Source organism: Corapipo altera, unplaced genomic scaffold, assembly GCF_003945725.1.
Source record: "Corapipo altera isolate COAL_440 unplaced genomic scaffold, ASM394572v1 61167, whole genome shotgun sequence".
Taxonomy (NCBI): Eukaryota; Metazoa; Chordata; class Aves; order Passeriformes; family Pipridae; genus Corapipo; species Corapipo altera.
Window position 1 is genome coordinate 547,962 of NW_020884949.1, and position 17,635 is coordinate 565,596.

The 17,635-nt window shown below is 40.4% G+C and overlaps 1 protein-coding gene across 1 annotated transcript; it reads left to right on the forward strand.

The window, feature by feature from the left end:
• Positions 1 to 108: 108 nt before the first annotated feature.
• On the forward strand, positions 109 to 16,817 carry CUNH9orf85 (chromosome unknown C9orf85 homolog). Its single transcript, XM_027662897.1, has 4 exons — positions 109 to 249; positions 13,705 to 13,811; positions 15,438 to 15,551; positions 16,362 to 16,817. Exons 1-4 carry the CDS (start codon positions 148 to 150, stop codon positions 16,522 to 16,524), a joined length of 486 nt encoding a protein of 161 aa, XP_027518698.1. The 5' UTR covers positions 109 to 147; the 3' UTR covers positions 16,525 to 16,817.
• The last annotated feature ends 818 nt before the right edge of the window (positions 16,818 to 17,635 follow it).

Below are 17,635 nucleotides of genomic sequence, written 5' to 3' on the forward strand. Positions count from 1 at the left end.
CCGCCTGAGCGCGGGGGGAGGGGGCGGTGGCGGCGGCGGCGGCGGCGGTGGCGGTGGGGAGGCCGCGGAGGCCGCGGAGCGCCGCGGGCGGGGCGTGTGCCAGCGCCGGGGCCGCGGGGCGGTTCTGGGGCAAGCGATCGGCTGGGAATGAGCTCGGAGCGGGGGAACGTGTCCCGCACGCGGCCCCAGCGCCACCAGAACGCCCGCGCCTTTAGGAACGACAAGTACGACACGAGCACCCGGCTCAAGGTAGGCGGGGGTGGCCCAGGGGATGTGGAGGGGTCCCAGCGGACCGGAGGCGGTGGAGCGCCTGAGGGCGGAGCGGTGGAAAGGGTTTGGTGCCGAAACTATGAACAGGGCCCTCTGCGGCCTGTGAAGACACGGCCTGCCCCTGTGAGGTCTGTGCCGGGTCCTGGAAAACTTCGGGATTGCAGACGAAGTCACGGGGCGGTGGAGGCCGAGGCACCTCTTCGTTATAGTGTTGGAGATACCTTTCACCCTGGTCTGCCCAAACCAGACACAATGGTGCTAAGGGAGTGATCCTAACAAGGCGCTTGAGTAAGCTGCCACAGATGTGTGGTGTGAAACTTGAATCGTATTTGTGACATGAAAGTACCTCGTTAAGCCAAAGAATTATTAAGAGGAAGACTGAAATAAAGCACTTACATTTGTGCAGTGAATGCAGTAATTAAACGTTCCATGCGGTGTTATCCAGGTAAGTTCCTGAAAGGGGCTTGGACTTCTCAGACTTTGTAACTATATGGTCATACTTCAGGGATCTTGAAGTTTTCAGAGTTTACTTTGAACAACTCCTCCATCATCAATATAAATATTAAGCTTCACTTAGTATACTTTTGAGACTTTAAACTGACTCGCGTTTGTTTTAATTTCTTAAAAAAAAACTTAAGCATCTTTTCTGATTAGTTACATAAGAAGCTATTCTGTCAGTGCTTTTCCCACGCATTACCATGGTTTGATATCTTCACACTGTTGTTACAGAAGACTATTTTGTGTATTTTGTTTCTAAGCAAGGAAGCGGAAATGGTTTACAATATATTCTTGGAACACACTCATGCTTGTAGTTGTGGTAACATATTAGCACTGTGGGAGGGTATGAAGACAAGTAGTGTGACTGAGTACCACCACCAAGGGGGGGTGTTTCCTCTTGCAAGGTAAACTGGAAAGGTGAATGAGACAAAATAGAAATGAGCATTCTAGAAGAGACTTATCTGGTGCTGTTACTGTCATGTCAGTGTTCCTTTAACTGAACCTTACTGGGCTGTAAAAAAGGGGAAGAAAGTAGTAGGTTAAAGCCATGACACCAAAGAGGGAGATTTGGGGTTTGTGTGTGTTTGTTTTGGTTGTTTGTTTAGATGTTGTAGGACTGGTTCTGCGGGTTGAACGGGCTGCTTTCCTGGGACTCTAAGCAGTGACAGTATTATTTATTGAGTGATTCACTGCATCCAGCTACATGCACACACACCTTCAGGCAGTGTGTGACAACTCTAATTCCAAACCCAGGCAGATGGAGCTCTCTTAGCCCTGTAAGGCCATCCATCCAAGAGAAGGATACTTTAATTAAACCTACATCCTGAGGACCTCACTGTCACCATCCAAGCTCTCTAGGCCCTGGCAGATGAACTTTAGGATTCAAGGGTGGGTCCTGTTCTGTGCTTGCTGCATCTTGCCTAAAAAATCCACTGCACAGGCTCGAGGGTGATATCCACATTTGTAAAGCCCTGTAGCAACAGGTGAGGGTCGAAACAGCAGGTGAAAGGTGCACTGGAAGCTGCAGACCCAACCCTGCATGAAGGCGGTTCAGGACACTGGTTGCCTGAGACTGACCCCAGAGATGACAGTCTCTTTCCACAGCATCCTTAATGACCAAGCAGCCTTTTTGAAGGAGAGCACTGCTTGCTCCACACGGAGAGGGGCCTGGAAACGGTGGCCTAAACAAAGCCACCCTTCACCCGGTTGGTTAACTGAGGCCAAAGGGCATTTCTGATGCAGTCGAGCAAAGTCTAAGAAACAAAGGCATACACCTGCCTTCAAAGGTGTACCCAAATTGACACTCACATGCTGGAACATCAGAACCATGCTTGATGCTGTGGATAGTGGACATCCTGAGTGCCTTTCTACCCTAATTGCCCACGAACTGTCACGTCTCAACATCAACATTGCTACTCTCAGTGAAGTTCGTCTCCATGAGGAAAGCAGCCTTAGAGAACATGGTGCCAATTATACTCTCTTTTGGTCAGGTAAACCCAAACTTAAAGGCATCTTTCAGAGTTGGCTTCATGATTAAAAACTCCATTGTTCCTAAACTTGAAAATCTACCAGCGGGTCATTCTGATCACATTATCTCCATGCGCCTTCTACTACACAACAAGCAACATGTTGTCCTCTTTAGTATATATGCCCCAACTCTCCAAGCTGACCCTGCCAAAAAAGAAAAATTTTACACTGACCTGCGCCACCTTACCCAATAGGTGCCTGCAGATGATAGGATCATAATCCTTGGTGATTTCAATGCCAGAGTAGGACAGAACTTTGAAGCCTGGAAAGGAGTTTTAGGCAAGCATGGTGTTGGAAACTGCAACGATAATGGACACCTTCTGCTAGAATTCTGTGTGGAGCAACAGCTCACCATCACTAAGACTATCTGCATAAAAACAGTCCGAAAACAACCTGGATACATCCTAGATCTAAGCATTGGCGCCTCATTGACTGTGTCTTGGTGCGACAGAGTGATGTTTGCAATGTTCATCATACCCACGTGATACCCAGTGCAGAATGCCAAACAGATCATTGGCCTGTGCATTGTAAATTTAACCTCAGCCTTAAGTTTAGACCTATAAGGGGCGGTATCCCAAGGAGGAGACTCCAAGTTAACAATCTTCAAACAGCCTCAGTGAGAGACAGATTCCAGGCAAATCTTCAGACTAGGCTCGAAAATCATTCTGTAGATCCCTCTCCTGAAACACTTTGGCAGTCTGTTAAAAATAGCATCCTGCAGTCCTCTGAAGAATTCTTAGGGTTCTCCTTCAAGAAGAACAAGGACTGGTTTGATGAAAACAATCAAGAGATACAGGAATTGTTGAGGAAAAAGAGAACTGCTCACCAAGCACACCTTGCTCAGCCATCTTGTCATGTAAGAAAAGCAGCCTTTTGTCTTGCATGCAGCAAGCTCCAACAGAAACTCCATGACATCCAGAACAGGTGGTGGATCAGTCTAGCAGAAAAGGTTCAATTATGTGCAGATACAGGTGATCACAGAGGATTCTATGAGGCCCTGAAAACACCATACGGGCCTACATACCAGGTCCAAAGCCCTCTACTCAGCGCTGATGGTCAAATGCTTCTGACAGATAAAATCTCCATTCTGAATTGATGGTCTGAATACTTTCAGACTCTTTTCAGTACCAGCTGTGTAATTCAAGACTCAGCAATTCAGTCCATCACACAACAACCGGTGAAGAATGAATTGGATACTGCCCCTACTGTGAGAGAAACTCTTAAGGCCATACAGCGGGTGAAAATTGGTAAGGCAAGTGGGGTTGATGGAATTCCACCTGAAATTTGGAAACATGGGGGCCAAGAACTCCATGCTAAATTTCACGAGTTTGTGGTGCGCTGTTGGGAACTAGGCAGACTACCATCAGACCTTCGAGATGCAGTCATCTTTCACCTTGTATAAGAAGAAAGGAGATAAATCAGACTGTTCAAATTACCGTGGTATTACTCTGCTCTCCATTGCTGGCAAAATCCTGGCAAGAATACTTTTGAACAGACTAATACCCACTATAGCAGAAGGAATTCTACCTGAAAGCCAGTGTGGTTTCAGAGCTAACAGGAACACCACGGACATGGTATTTGTTCTCAGAGAACTGCAAGAGAAGTGTAGGGAACAGAACAAAGGTCTCTATGCAACCTCTGTTGATCTCACCAAGGCTTTTGATACTGTGAGCAGAAAAGGTCTATGGCAGATTTTGGAATCTTTTTCAGCATGATACTCCAAAGGGCCACAGCAGACCTCGATGAAGAAGCTGGTATCTACATTCGATACCGTACTGATGGAAGCCTTTTTAACCTAAGGCGACTGAAGGCCCACACTAAGACCTTAAATCATCTTGTCCGGGAGCTGCTTTATGCTGATGATGCTGTCCTTGTTGCCCACACAGAAGCAGCTCTGCAGCGTTTAACATCCTGCTTTGCTGAGGCTGCTGAGCTCTTTGGGCTGGAAATCAGCTTAAAGAAGACAGAAGTTCTCTATCAATCTGCACCTCAGGAAGTCTTCCATCATCCCCATATCACCATTGGCCAGTCAGAGCTCAAATCAGTCCAGCAGTTTAATTACCTAGGTAGCATCATCTCCTCGGATGGTAAGATTGATAGAGAGATAGACAACAGGGTAGCAAAGGCATATAGTGCCTTTGGAAAACTCCATAAAAGAGTTTGGTGAAATAAACACCTGAAGAAAAGTACAAAGATCAGTGTTTACAGAGCCATAGTGCTGTCTACTCTCTTATATGGGTCTGAATCATGGGTCATCTACTGCCACCACCTGTGTCTCCTAGAACGCTTCCATCAATGCTGTCTCCAAACAATCCTAAACATTCACTGGTCAGATTATGTGACTAATACATCTGTTCTAGAACAAGCAGCAGTCACAAGTATTGAGGCCATGTTGCTGAGAACACAGCTGCGTTGGGCAGGGCACGTCTCCAGGATGAAGGACCAGCGCCTCCCTAAGATCTTGATTTATGGTGAACTTGCCACAGGCTGCCGCAAGAGAGGAGCCCCAAAGAGGAGATACAGGGACTCCCTGAAACAACATCTCAGCCTTGGCCATATTGATCGACATAACTGGTCTACTCTGGCCTCCAATCGGGAGGTCTGGAGACACACCATCTATAACGCTGCTGATGCCTTTGAGAACACACACAGGATCACTCTCGAGGAGAAAAGACAGCACCGAAAGAATCGTGTCTTGCCGATACCACCTAAGGAGTTTTTCTGCTGTGCCTTTTGCAACCAAACTTTTCTATCCCATATTGGCCTTTTTAGCCACCAGTGCGCTTGTAGCAAATGTGGGTAGAGCCCTTCCCACATCCTTGTTCGTGAAGCCCAACCATGACATACATACACAAAAATATCCTCAAGAGTTGGTCTATCAGAAAAGGCTTCTAAGCTTCTAAGAGAAACTGAATTCTGACATCAGTTTTGTGACTGAAAATATCACTTTAATACCCACATAGCTGTTTTTCTTCCCTTTTAAAATATTTTATATCCTATAGAACAAAATACTGTGTACTTATATAAATGTAATTTTTTAATGTAACCAAGGTTTACTGTGGGCATCAATTTGTATCTTTTTCCTTTCTGTTTCAAGCAAATTATTTCTTTTCTTTCTGATCCTACCAGTTCATGGAGAGGGCTGAGCACAGGGAAGAAGTATCCTAAAGAAGATGCTTCCTACCCTGAGGTTAGGTTGTGTGTGTGGTAGGGGGAAGAGATGCGTTTTTCTTTTGGCATGCCGTCATACAGTAATTCAAATCCTAAAGAATGTCGTGGTTTAGGAATGTTATATTCCCCAATTTAGTGTTCCACTGAAACGCTCCAAACCGTTTGCCACTCACTCACTCTCCCCTTCCCCTACCCCTCCTGCTTTGACAGGATGGAATTGGAAGCAACAAAAAGCTGAAGATCACAGATTAACATAAGAACAGTTTACTAGAAACAGTAAATGAAATAAGAAAACAACCCGTAACCACAACAATATTTATAACAGTGTACAAGAGATGAGTGATTCACACATGAGTGCTCACCATGACAATACCTGGCTGTGCCATGCTACTGGACTGAAGGGACTCCTTCCCTGTGGTACAGAATAACCTCCTGGTCCTAGCCATGCCCCTGCTGGCTAATGCCAAAATAAACCCTGTCCTGGCTGGAAATAGGACAGGGTTACACAAGGGTCATTATAACAATCAATAGTTCTGTTTTGGCTGTTTGTGAAATTTGTAAAGAAGTTGGACCAGCAAAGATTAAGTCATGATTAATGTCATAGTTTAGATACAGACTATGTTGAATGGTGACAGTTTTGCATCTGTCTCTCGTGTAGCCCTGAGTGATCAGATAGATGTGCCATGGATATTCAAGGTGTGATGAGGGAAAAGAAGAAATAGTAGAAATTCTATCACAGGGACTGATACAGGAGTGAGGCTTTCTTCCTCTCTTCCACTCATTAGCTCAGTAGATCAGAGGAATGCTCAGAGCTGCTGAAAGATAGCAATCTCCTGTAAATCCCTGTTAAACTCTTTTTTTGTTTTGGTGTTTGACCTGTCTACTGTTACACGCTGTCCAATGCAATACTATCTTTAAAGGCTACAAAATGCTTTTTAACTTAAAATTTGGATCCTGCTGCATTTGTCCTCTGAATTACCAATATTGAATATTTACTACAGTAGCTTCAGGTTGTACAGTGTGTGGAGTTGAGGTGGTTATTTATAGTGTAATTGCTGCTTCTTTTGGTGAAGCAGTATGTGCAGAGGAAACTGATCTAATGGTATTTTGACTTTTCTCTGCTGACAGTCGTTATCCAGTTGTTTTGTGTTTTTTTGAAAGGTTTTGTGCTCTTTGTCTGTCACTGACCTTGGCCATTTCTAATCTTAAAGGCCATAGATCTGGTTACTTGTAAAAGATCCATCTTTCCTCTAATGATTAGTCTTTACTACAACATTACTCTGGAATAGGCTTGTTGAAGTGAAACACACTTGCGTCCTCTCTGCTGTATTTGCTACAACAGTGCTGGGAAAGCTTGCATTTTAGAGTGAGCTGAAGAATGAATAGCCAGGGCAGGGTAAGACACTGTGTTCTTAGTGATTGACTCTTAGAATTTGTTTATGGGTGTTTGCTTTAAATGGTATATTCCAGAATAGCTCTTTGGAGTACTGAGGTGAGGAATATACATTATGTTGTATGAATATGCATTTTATGTAAAGCACATTACATAATTCATCATGAAAGCTGCAGTAGTTCCAGAAATGAAAACAGGTATCATTCAATGAGAACATTTAAAACTCCATTGTAGTAGGATGGTAAACCACAAAGTGATTCATATTTACACCTTGATGACTGATTTTTTTCTCCATTTCTTTCCTCTCATTAAGTACAACCCAGATGATAATCCACATTTGCCTAAATTTCAGCAGTTTTTAACTCTGAACCTCAGCTTTACCATTGTGTTGATGTCCACTACATTTTCAGCTGGATATATGGATAAATAACTCATTTCATTGGAGACAGTGGTTGAGGCTGTGGGAAGGCAGTAGGAACAGTGCAGGTGAATATAGAGATTAAATGCTGAGTCAGTGATCCTGACTTGAAGCACAGAAGGGAGATAGAGATAAACCAGTGCCCAACTGGAATTGTCAGATAACAGCATTGCAGTTGTCTGTTGCTCTTGCTGCAACATACGGTTACTTGATAGGCTAAAGTTTATTCTCTAGCTATCCCTGTTATTCTGTGTTCAGAAGTACCTTCAGGCTTGGGTTGTAGCCTTTCATGTAGGGAGAATAGGAGCAAATATAACATCTGTTCTGGACTCTAACTCAACTTTGGAAGTAGTGGGGAGAGTGAGAGAGAGAATGAGTGGTTGCACAAGGTGTGTATGGGGTGTGTGTGTGTATGGGGGGAGTGTCTTCGTGTATTTTCCATTCTTTCTGGGCTGTGTGTTGAGAGTTGACTGACAGTCCTTCCAGTGCTCCCTTAAATGCTATATAGAGATCCATGTGTTGATTAAAATTTGAAATACACTTGATGAGAAAGTATCTGTAGAAAAAGAAATTTCAAGTAACACTGATAGAGTATATGAGCAAGTGAAGCTCTACGGGAGACTTAATTTCAGCTGGTGAAATATGTCTTAGAACCCTGAAATCTGCCATCTCAGTTTCACATTTTTTAGTCTGCATTGATCTGCTATAACTGCCTTATAGTGATGTGCTGCAAATCCTGGGAAGTTTTGTTTCTCTGAGAAGCGCAATTGTTCAGAAGTGCTGCATTCATCCTTGTTGATTGAAGCAGTTGTCACCTGTGTTTCTGACAAGAAAATTTGTGGGTGGCATTAACGTTATATTCATTTACAGCAGAATAGGCTACTGATGTGTGCTCAGTAGTAGGAGTCTACTTTCAATAGAGAAAATCAAAATACCCATGGATTCACATATAATTAGAAATTTACAAACAGATGCTGAAGCGTCTTTGAAGCCCTGTCATTACACCTTGCAAGTGCTTTAATGCTAGTTTAAGCTACGATTATTTGTTTGCCAAGTTAGTAGGTGTAGATGCATGTGTTTACTTTAATACATTCTGAACTCCTTTTGGCAGGATGTTAAGTGTTTTATTATTAGGTTTTGTGAGCAGAGGATGTTGATTCCTTTATGTACAACTGTGTGTATATAGGGTACATACGGAATATTTTGTGACTTTATAGGTTAAGACTGTTTATGTCTGTCTGTTTACGTATTGCAAAACTGTAATTTCTTTGGAGAATATACAGATCTACTGTAAGCACTGGGTGAGTTGCACTTGTCATTGAAGCAAAGTATGGCAAAGAGAGCACTATTGATTAAAACAGGGAAATGAGCATAAAGAAAATCCCAGAAAAACTGCTTTGACAGAAACATAATCTAACCTGTTGGAGTAGTTTTCGCACCAAGAAATTAATTTCAGACCACAAGCACTACCTCCTATTTGGGTGTAAAAGCTGTGTAGAAAAGTTGGAGGGGAATAATAAAGTTGACAGGCCTTATGCAGCTGTTTGTGTGATTGTTGTTTTTTTATACCCTTAAAAGAAAGCAAGCAAATGGGCAAAAGAAGAAAATATGACTACATGAAAGTTTAAACAATATACAAAATATAATAGGATAATAGGTGACTATTAATAGGAAAAGTAAGCAGCAGAGGGGTTTCTTTGATTTTACTGGTGAGTTCCCCATTCTGTCTGGGAACTGAGAAACCAGAAAAGTTTATCTTCCAGTTTGTTAGGAGAACTTACTCTCACGTGTTCTTTAGTGATTTCAAAAATCCAAAAAAACAGCTTATTGAAATCTTTCATTAGAGACAGCTTTCTTTAAACTTCTTTAGTCTGCATTGCTTTTGGAAGTGGTATATTACCTTTTTTTTGGTCAAAGAAAATATTGTATTCAGTGTAAAAAACCACAGTAAATTATCAACTTGTTTTAGTAATAGTTGCATTTAAATATCATGCTTTTTTTCTGATCAAAATAAATGTAAAAAACAAACACAAGTCAAGGTTAAGCTCTGTAATTGCCTGCTTTACATCAATCCATCATTCTCTGTTGACTTTCTAAACCAACAGTCTGGTAGAGTCATAATCTCTCTTGTATTCAGATGTGCTGAGCCAATGATTAACTACACTGTCCCATACTTGAAGTGTCAACATTGAGTAAAAAATGCAGGAAATTGCTGAAGGGGAGGAAGAGGCTGTATGTGTGCCTGTTAGAAGGAGGAAATTAGAACTTAAAAGCTGTTTTCTTTCTTCCAGTTTGTTACCTTCTGACCAGATGCTATGTGATTTCTTTGAGTAGCTGTGTAAGATTTATGGTCCTGCAGGTAACAAGGTTGAAAAATCCAGGTGTATTTATGCCTTGATCAGGATCCTAAATGTGATTTTTGGCACACATAAATGTGATTATAGAATCATAGAATGGTTTGGGTTGAAAGGGACCTTAAAGATCATCTAGTTCCACCCTCACTGCCATGGGCAGGGATCCTTTCCACTAGACCAGGTTTCTCAGAGCTCCATACAACCTAACCTTAAACACTTTGAGAAATGGAGAATTCATAACTTCTCTGGGCAGCCTGTTCCAATGCCTCATCACCTTCACAATAAAGAATTTTTTCCTAATATCTGATCTAAACCTATTCTTTTTCAGTTTGAAGTAATTTCTCCCTGTCCTGTCACTATATCCTCTTATAAAAAGTCCCTTCTACCTCTCTTATAACCCTGTTAAGTACTGGAAGGTGCTCTGAGGTCTCCATGGATCCTTCTCTAGGCTAAACAGCCAAACTCTCTCACGCTGTCTTCATAGGAGAGATGTTCCAGCCCTGTGATCAACTTAGTGGGTCATCTCTGGACTTGTTCATGTCTTTCTTATGTTGAGAACCCCAGAGCTGGATGCAGTACTCCAGGTGGGGGTCTCACAAGAGCAGAGCAGAGGGGCAGAATCACCTCCCTTGACCTGCTGGCCACACTGCTTTTGATGCAGCCCAGGACACAGTTGATTTTCTGGGCTGTGAATGCACACTGCCGGCTCATGTCCAGCTTCTCATCCACCAGCAGCTCCACAGTCCTTTTCCTCAGAGCTGCTCTCCACCCACCCTGTATTTGTGCTTGGGATTGCTCTGACCCAGGTGTAGCACCTTACACTTGGTCTAGTTAAATTTCACAAGGTTCACAGAGGCCCGCCTCTCAAGCCTGTCCAGATCCCTCTGGATGACATCCCTTTCCTCCAGTGGGTTGACTGTGCCACACAGTTTGGTGTCATGGGAAAACTTGCTGAGGGTGCACTTGATCCCGCTGTCCAAATCCCTTCTTCTTGTCCTGAGTAATGAGGTCTTCGGCATCCTTCCAGAGAGGGCCCACATTGTCCCTAGTCTTTCTTTTACTGCTGATGTATGTAAAGAAGACTTTTTTTTTTGTTACCTTCAATATCCTTGGCCGGATTTAGTTCTGCCAGTGCTTTAGCTTTCCTAACCATCTCCCTGGCTGTTTGGACAATTTCTGTGTATTCCTTTCAGGCTACCTTTCCCTGCTTCCACCCTCTCTGAGCTACCTGTTTATGTTTAAGTTTGTCCAGGAGCTTGTTCATCCATGCAGGCCTCCTGGTTTTCTTCCTTGATTTCCTCTTTGTAGGTGTGCATTGCTCTTGAGACTGGAGGAGACAATCCTTGAATATCGTCGAGCTCTCTTGGGCCCCTCTTCCATCTAGAGTTCTGTCCCATGGCACTCTACCAGGGAGGTCCTTGAAGACACTAAAGACTGCTCTCTGAAGTCCAGGGCAGTGAGCTTTCTCTCACCCTCCTCACTGACCCAAGGATCTTAAACTCCACCGCTTCATGGTCACTGTAGCCCAGGCTGCCCGTGGACTTCACATTGCCCACCAACCCCTTCTTGTTGGTGAGAACAAGGTCCAGCATAGCACCTCCTCTCATTGACTCTTCAATCACTTGGAAAGTTGTCATTAGTGCATGCTAGGAACCTCCTGGATTGCCTATGCCCTGCTATGCTGCCCCTCCATCCTTGCCATCTTGGGCTTTCAGAATGGCCAGTGTTTCAGTCTGATGAAAAAAAGAAAAAGAAGTCACTGTGTGATTGTTGTGTATTCTAGAGCCAGATGGTAAGCGTATGGGGAAAGGGAATAGCTTTGTAAATCTTCATTAATAATAGCTTTGCATATTTCCTTGTTCTATAGCAGATACTTAGCAGAATTTATCATAGGCTGCCTATTTGACAAACTTTGGTTTTGCTTCGGATGAGAGGTAAAGTAGTTTCTATATCATTCTTCTGCACTGTTTATGCCACATGCAGTCCGGAGCCTGGCCTCTTGCATTCCAAGTGCCTTACTCATAGCTTAGCCTGTCCCTCCATTACTTGGTACTGCAGCTCCGGCCCCAGCCAGCAGCTGTTGTGTCAGAATGTGTTGCGGGAAATGAGGTGGTTTTCATTCAGGAGTGCCTTTGGAAAGACAACTGTCTGTCTTCAGCTTAAACTAGTGCAGTCTTTTGATATTCATTGGGTTTTGCCCTAGCAATACTAGCAAATAGCAGAAAACAGTAAAGAGCAGCTGGAAATATAAATTACAGTGTTTGTGTCTGTCCCCCCTCCTGCATTACCAATGAATACAAGTCAGGTGAGTGAAAGGGAAAACTGGAAAGTTTGGGTTAATTTGCAGGTTGATAGAAGCTTACTGGAGCCTTTCTTAATAAATAAGGCTTATCTTTGAATGGCATGAATTTTGAAACACTGAACACTGTGCTCACAGCGGTTTGAATTGTGAGTCCTCTAACAGGGAGAACTTACTGATGCTGAGAACTTACTGATGATTTTCTTTTCTCAGAAAGTTTGCACATTAGCCAAATGTTTGTGTTTCTTCGAAAATGTAATTCATGATGCATCAGAACCACACCTTTCTGTATTCAGTATTCAAGCAGTCTGCAAAACCTTGTTTCTTTGGTTTCTTAACGTGCAAAGTCTGTAACTGATAATTTGGAAAATAGTTTTATTTTAACTGAAATTGCCAGAGCGCACCACACCTTCAGTTAACCACACCATGGGAAAACTCCTACCAAATGGTGGAAGTTTAGTAAAAATGGAGATAATGGAAAACAAGTCCCAGATTATACTCTCACTTGAAAGTAGCATTTTCTCTGCCACAAATATAGAATACGATACTGTATTTTTAAAACTGGGCTTGTTGTTTGTCTGATGTATTGAAGTAGAACTTTGTGGAGTAGAGAGAAGCTCTTGTGGGTCATAAAAGTAGGAAATTACTTCGGAGCATAGAATATACTCATGGAATATTCATAGAACTTTTGGTTTATTTGTAAAAGAGTAACATCAACTGTAATCCAAATTAATACACAATCTGTTCCAATGAACTTTTAGGTATTCTAAGAGGTAGATGTGGTTTAGACCATCTTAATAATGTAATGTTAGTGTGGTAGCCATTTTTAAGTCTTAAAAAAGGCACAATGGTTTTTTATTACATGCAATTTCTTAATTGTGAAATTTCTTTTTAAAATTTCTGAATGAATACAATGTCCATATAATAGATAACGTTACTACTGTCATTCTTAGATAGAGGAGAAATAAAACTATGTTGAACATACAAGTATATGTTGCCTGTTATTTAAGGTGGCAGTGTGGTTTGGTACTACTTCCTATCTCAGAATAACTTCTCTTGTACAAATAGTATTGGCAAATTGACATTTTATATTTCTAAGCAAGGTAAAACAAAATGTTTTGGAGATCTTAAGGTAAATTTTGCATTGTCTTGAAAATACCCAGTTGTTTAGATGACCATTTTGAGGATTTTATCTTAGTTATATGAGAGGAAAAATGTATTAGTTTTTCATAAAAGAAGGCTAGGGTTAGAGAGGGATTGAATGGTTTGACTGCAAATAGTGTTTGGATTCTACTTTATTGTTATCTGAGAAAAAAATCCTGAGGCTATTTGAAGTATGTAGTATAGTGATAACTTGAGCAATAATAACTTAAATCTTAAGTCTTGTGAGTTGCCTTCTTTGGATAAAAACGGTATATTTCCAAGCTCTTTTATCCTTAAATCTGTTTTGTAAAATTTCTAGAGATGAAAAGTAATAATAAAATATCTATAATAATCTATTATCAACTATATAATAAGTACTGCTATTAAGAATATTAAAATTAGTATAATGATAATGTAGTCTTTAACCTCAAGGTAGTCTTCTTCAGCACTCTTTCCACTGAAGAAAATTATTAGCAATAAATTTATATGAAATTATTAATGTTAAGATCAAGTAAACATATTTCTAAATACTGTATTAATCATATGATTGGTGAAAATGCTTTCTAAGCAAGATCATACTTATTACAGTAGGAAATCTTCAATGTATTTTTGTTTTTATTTATTTACTTAGAAAATAAATGCTAAGCTTCATGATGGTGTATGTCAGCATTGCAAAGGTATCTTGGAGTGGCGAGTAAAATTCAGCAAGTACAAACTACTATCAAAACCTAAAAAATGGTGAGTTAAGATACTTTGTGTTAATTGCTGATCATGTAGTTTTTGAACTTTTGGAAAATATTCTTGTTTTGGAAACTTAAGGAGCTGCTACTATGTAACATTTTTCAAATTTGGAGTCTGCAGTGACAATATATATGCAATAAAAATTTTTTAATTTGTATTAATTAATTAAAATTAATTTTCTAATTCATTATTATTTTACCTTAAACTTTCGGATAGAAAACACAGAGGAAAAGCAACTACTTCCCTCTTTGCTGTTAAAAATGGTTGAACCGCGGACCTGGAAGTTTCCAAGACTTGTAGTGTGTCCTCCTGAATAAAAATTCAAACTGGCCCTGTTGTAACACAATTTTCTAAGTCCTTGTTTCAAGTCAGTACTAGAGGAATCTGCACATCTCTTAACTTCTGTACTTCACAAATGTTTGCGATACATGCATTTCATTACCTCTTAGCATGTTTGCTCCTTTTCTGTAAGAAACTATAATTTCCTAAATATTAAAATGCTGGCATTGTTTGCACACAGTTCTGTATTATGTGGTTTTGTATAAGTGCATAACAAAGATGATAAATATTTTAACCTATCACAAACCTATACATTATTTTAATTTTCCAGACTAGGTGCTCTTTGCTTACTTCTTATTTGCTCAGGTCCTTACCCTCCTGTGGTAGCAGAACAAGCAGTGTTTCAGCAGTGAAACACTGAACCCAGAGAAACCACAGCTGGGCTGCGGTGTGTGATGCAGCCAGGTTTGTCACAGTAGCTTGCTCAGTGTTTGTGTGTTGCATTCTTCTGAAATACTCAGGAACTGCTTGAAGAGGTTCTGTAAATGTATTTGTGCAGTTCCCTGAGTAGATGATGTATTTTATTTTTACCTTCATTAGATTAAAAAGTCATTAGTATTGTTGCTGTTACAGTTCGTTTACTTTTGAGGGCATGAGAACCAAGAAGTGACTTCTAAGACAGCTGCATTACATGGAGTATATTGTTCTGGGTTACATTCTCCAAAGATACAAGGCTTTAGAAACATCAGCTCAATGTTAAGCCACAGCATTTTGGAAATTGCTTAATCTACAGGGTTTTATCATATTTTGGAAAAGAATAGGCCAAAACCTCTACATAATTAGGTTAGGTTTATTGAGAATACTTTTCCATGCAGGCTTGTGTTCACAGAAAACAAAGTCCAGCACTGACTCAGTTTATATTAATAAGTTTAAGAGCAGTGTTTGAACTGAAAGCTTTTTATTTGTAAAATCCATGTACCTTTTTATACCATATTCTACTTTTATCATTAAACCAGAAGAAGAAGTTATGCAACTTTAAAAATAAAAACTACCTAGTGAAATGAATGGAAACCTTTCTTTTGTCACTTCAAATATAAAAATTCTTGATTTAGTGTTTCTTTTTCAGTTCTTGTTTTAATAATTCTTCCTGAAAAAGGTATGGGAGGGAGATAAAAGGCAATGATATTGATAGTGCTACTTGTTGAAACACTGATTGTTTTACTTGAAACTGGCATAAAACAAGTTGTTCCTCTTTTGAAGAATATGTCTGTATTGTGTTTGAACACAGAATGTTTGATATGTGTCCACAATATTTTTTTAATCATGTTTTCTTTCTCTTCACAGTGTGAAGTGCCTCCAGAAGACTGTAAAAGATCCTTATCATATTATTTGTCGGCCATGTGCTAGTAAACTAGAAATTTGTGCAAAATGTGGAAAAGAAGAAGAAATAGTAATTCCGTAAGTAGCTCGCAGTTTACGTAGTTTCAGTACTGCACTGTTTCTTTCCCTTTTAATAAACCTTGTTTGGAAATTGCCAAGAAGCTGTTGTACTTTATGCCATATTCTGCATAATTCTAACAGGAATTAGCAGGACTAAATTTCCTCACTTTCTTCTTATGAAACTGGGGGTGAAGTGCTTATTGATGTTAGTGGGGCTGAGCCAAAAAAAGTTGTACTCGGATAAGACTTTTAACACCAAAAGGGTGAATTGCACATCTTCCTTAAGAGCAAAGCACTTCAAAACAGATTTTAGTGTAGAGCATCATAAAATATGCATAAACCAACTTACTGTTTGCATTTTGTCTGTCACTTGGTGATTCAATTACTAGTGAACAGAAAAACTAAACAAGGACTGATATTGAGTACAGTTACCACAGTATATTTATTAGACTTCGAGGGGTTTTATTCTTTGACTGTCTCTATTGAGCATGATACATAAAACACTTTAATTTACTGTGGACAGCAACAGCTGTCCAGTAGTTGCTTAGGTGGTCAAGCTGTTAATTTATTTATTTTTTTCCTTCGCAGACTCTTCCATATGAAATACTTTTTGATGTATAAAATACATACTTTACTGTGTTCTATATCTTTGCTATTCAATGTGAAAGTAACTTTAGGTTATTGTTCCCCTCCTCCTTCTTCTTCCCACCTCCTGCCATCACTCATCCCATATTGATATGAAATATTGGGAGAATATTCTGTCCTCCATCCCATTCTTGTTTAAATTCCAGAAGTGGGTGGTGATAACATCCATCTTGCTTTCTGCAGGATTGACAAAGGACAAGGCAGAACTGAGAGGGAGACTACTAAAACCAGCCAAGAGAGCAGTGGACTAGAGGATGAGCTGGATTTTGATACAAACTTCAGTAGTACAGATAATGATGAAGATTCTGATGTGCTTGAAGAACGATTTAAAAGTATGAACTTCTGAAGGACAGAGACCTAAAAGGTTGAGTTTATATGAGAAACTGTATGCGATCAGAAGTGGTAAACCACTTTTAAACTGCTCTGAAAACCTGATTTGACATCTAAGGTCTTTACATGTAAATGTTGGCACTGTGTACTATGATGTTTTTTGGAGGGGTTGTATAAATAAATATTTTTTTGTATTAAGAGCAGAATTTTTTGTGAAAAGATTCAGAAATTGAATCTGTAAGCACAGGTAGTTATTGCATACATATGCAACTTACTGTTTCTCTGAAATAAAGCCTCTTTGTATAATCATGTAGTTCTAAATTCAATATTACATGATTGTTGTGTTACCACTTGGAAAGCTACATGAAAGTCTAGAATAAGTACAGTCTTGTCATAAAAAAGGAAGAGTTAAACCAAATGTAATGGCTTATTGAAGGAAGAACTTGCAAAATTCTGTCAGTGAGTTTCCAAATGGGGTCAAAATACCAAGTGGTTATTACCCTTAAGCCTGTTGTCTTTTTTTTGTGGGAAAAAAAAAAGAGGGTCTAAATGCTATCACCATTTCATGAGCAGTTAGTGCTTATTTACCATATATAAATATGCATAGCCAGCTGGGAGTCAGTCTCTTCTCCCAGATAACTAGCAAAGGACTAGAGGACAGAGTCTTAAGCCGCACCAAGGGAGGTTTAGGTTGGACCTTAGGAAGAACTTCTTCACAGAAGAGGTGATTGGGCATTGGAATGCCCCAGGGAGGTGGTGGATTCACCACCTCTGGAGGTATTTAAGAAGAGATTGGATGTGGCACTTAGTGCCATGGTCTAGTTGACAAGGTGGTGTTGGGTCGCAGGTAAGACTAAATGATCTCAGAAGTCATTTCCAACCTAGGTAATTCTGTGATTACAGATTTGTGACCTTGTTACTACCAATGTTTGTAAAGAAAATACCTGCAGACTACTTAGAATTCGTCATAACAGGTTTCACACTTCCTTTGACTCTAGATCTAGTGTTGTGAATGATGATCATACAGTTACTCCCTTCCCAATTTTCAGTTCTCTCTAGGGGTCATTCCAACATAGATTGAGCTCTACAAAGAACTTAACTGAATTTGCAGTAACTGTGTTTTACTG

Coding starts and splice junctions, on each gene's coding strand:
- CUNH9orf85 (XM_027662897.1), top strand. CDS start 148: ATGAGCTCGGAGCGGGGGAACGTGTCCCGCACGCGGCCCCAGCGCCAC. Junction 13,812..15,437: donor CTATCAAAACCTAAAAAATG/GTGAGTTAAGAT, acceptor TTCTCTTCACAG/TGTGAAGTGCCTCCAGAAGA. Junction 15,552..16,361: donor GAAGAAGAAATAGTAATTCC/GTAAGTAGCTCG, acceptor TGCTTTCTGCAG/GATTGACAAAGGACAAGGCA.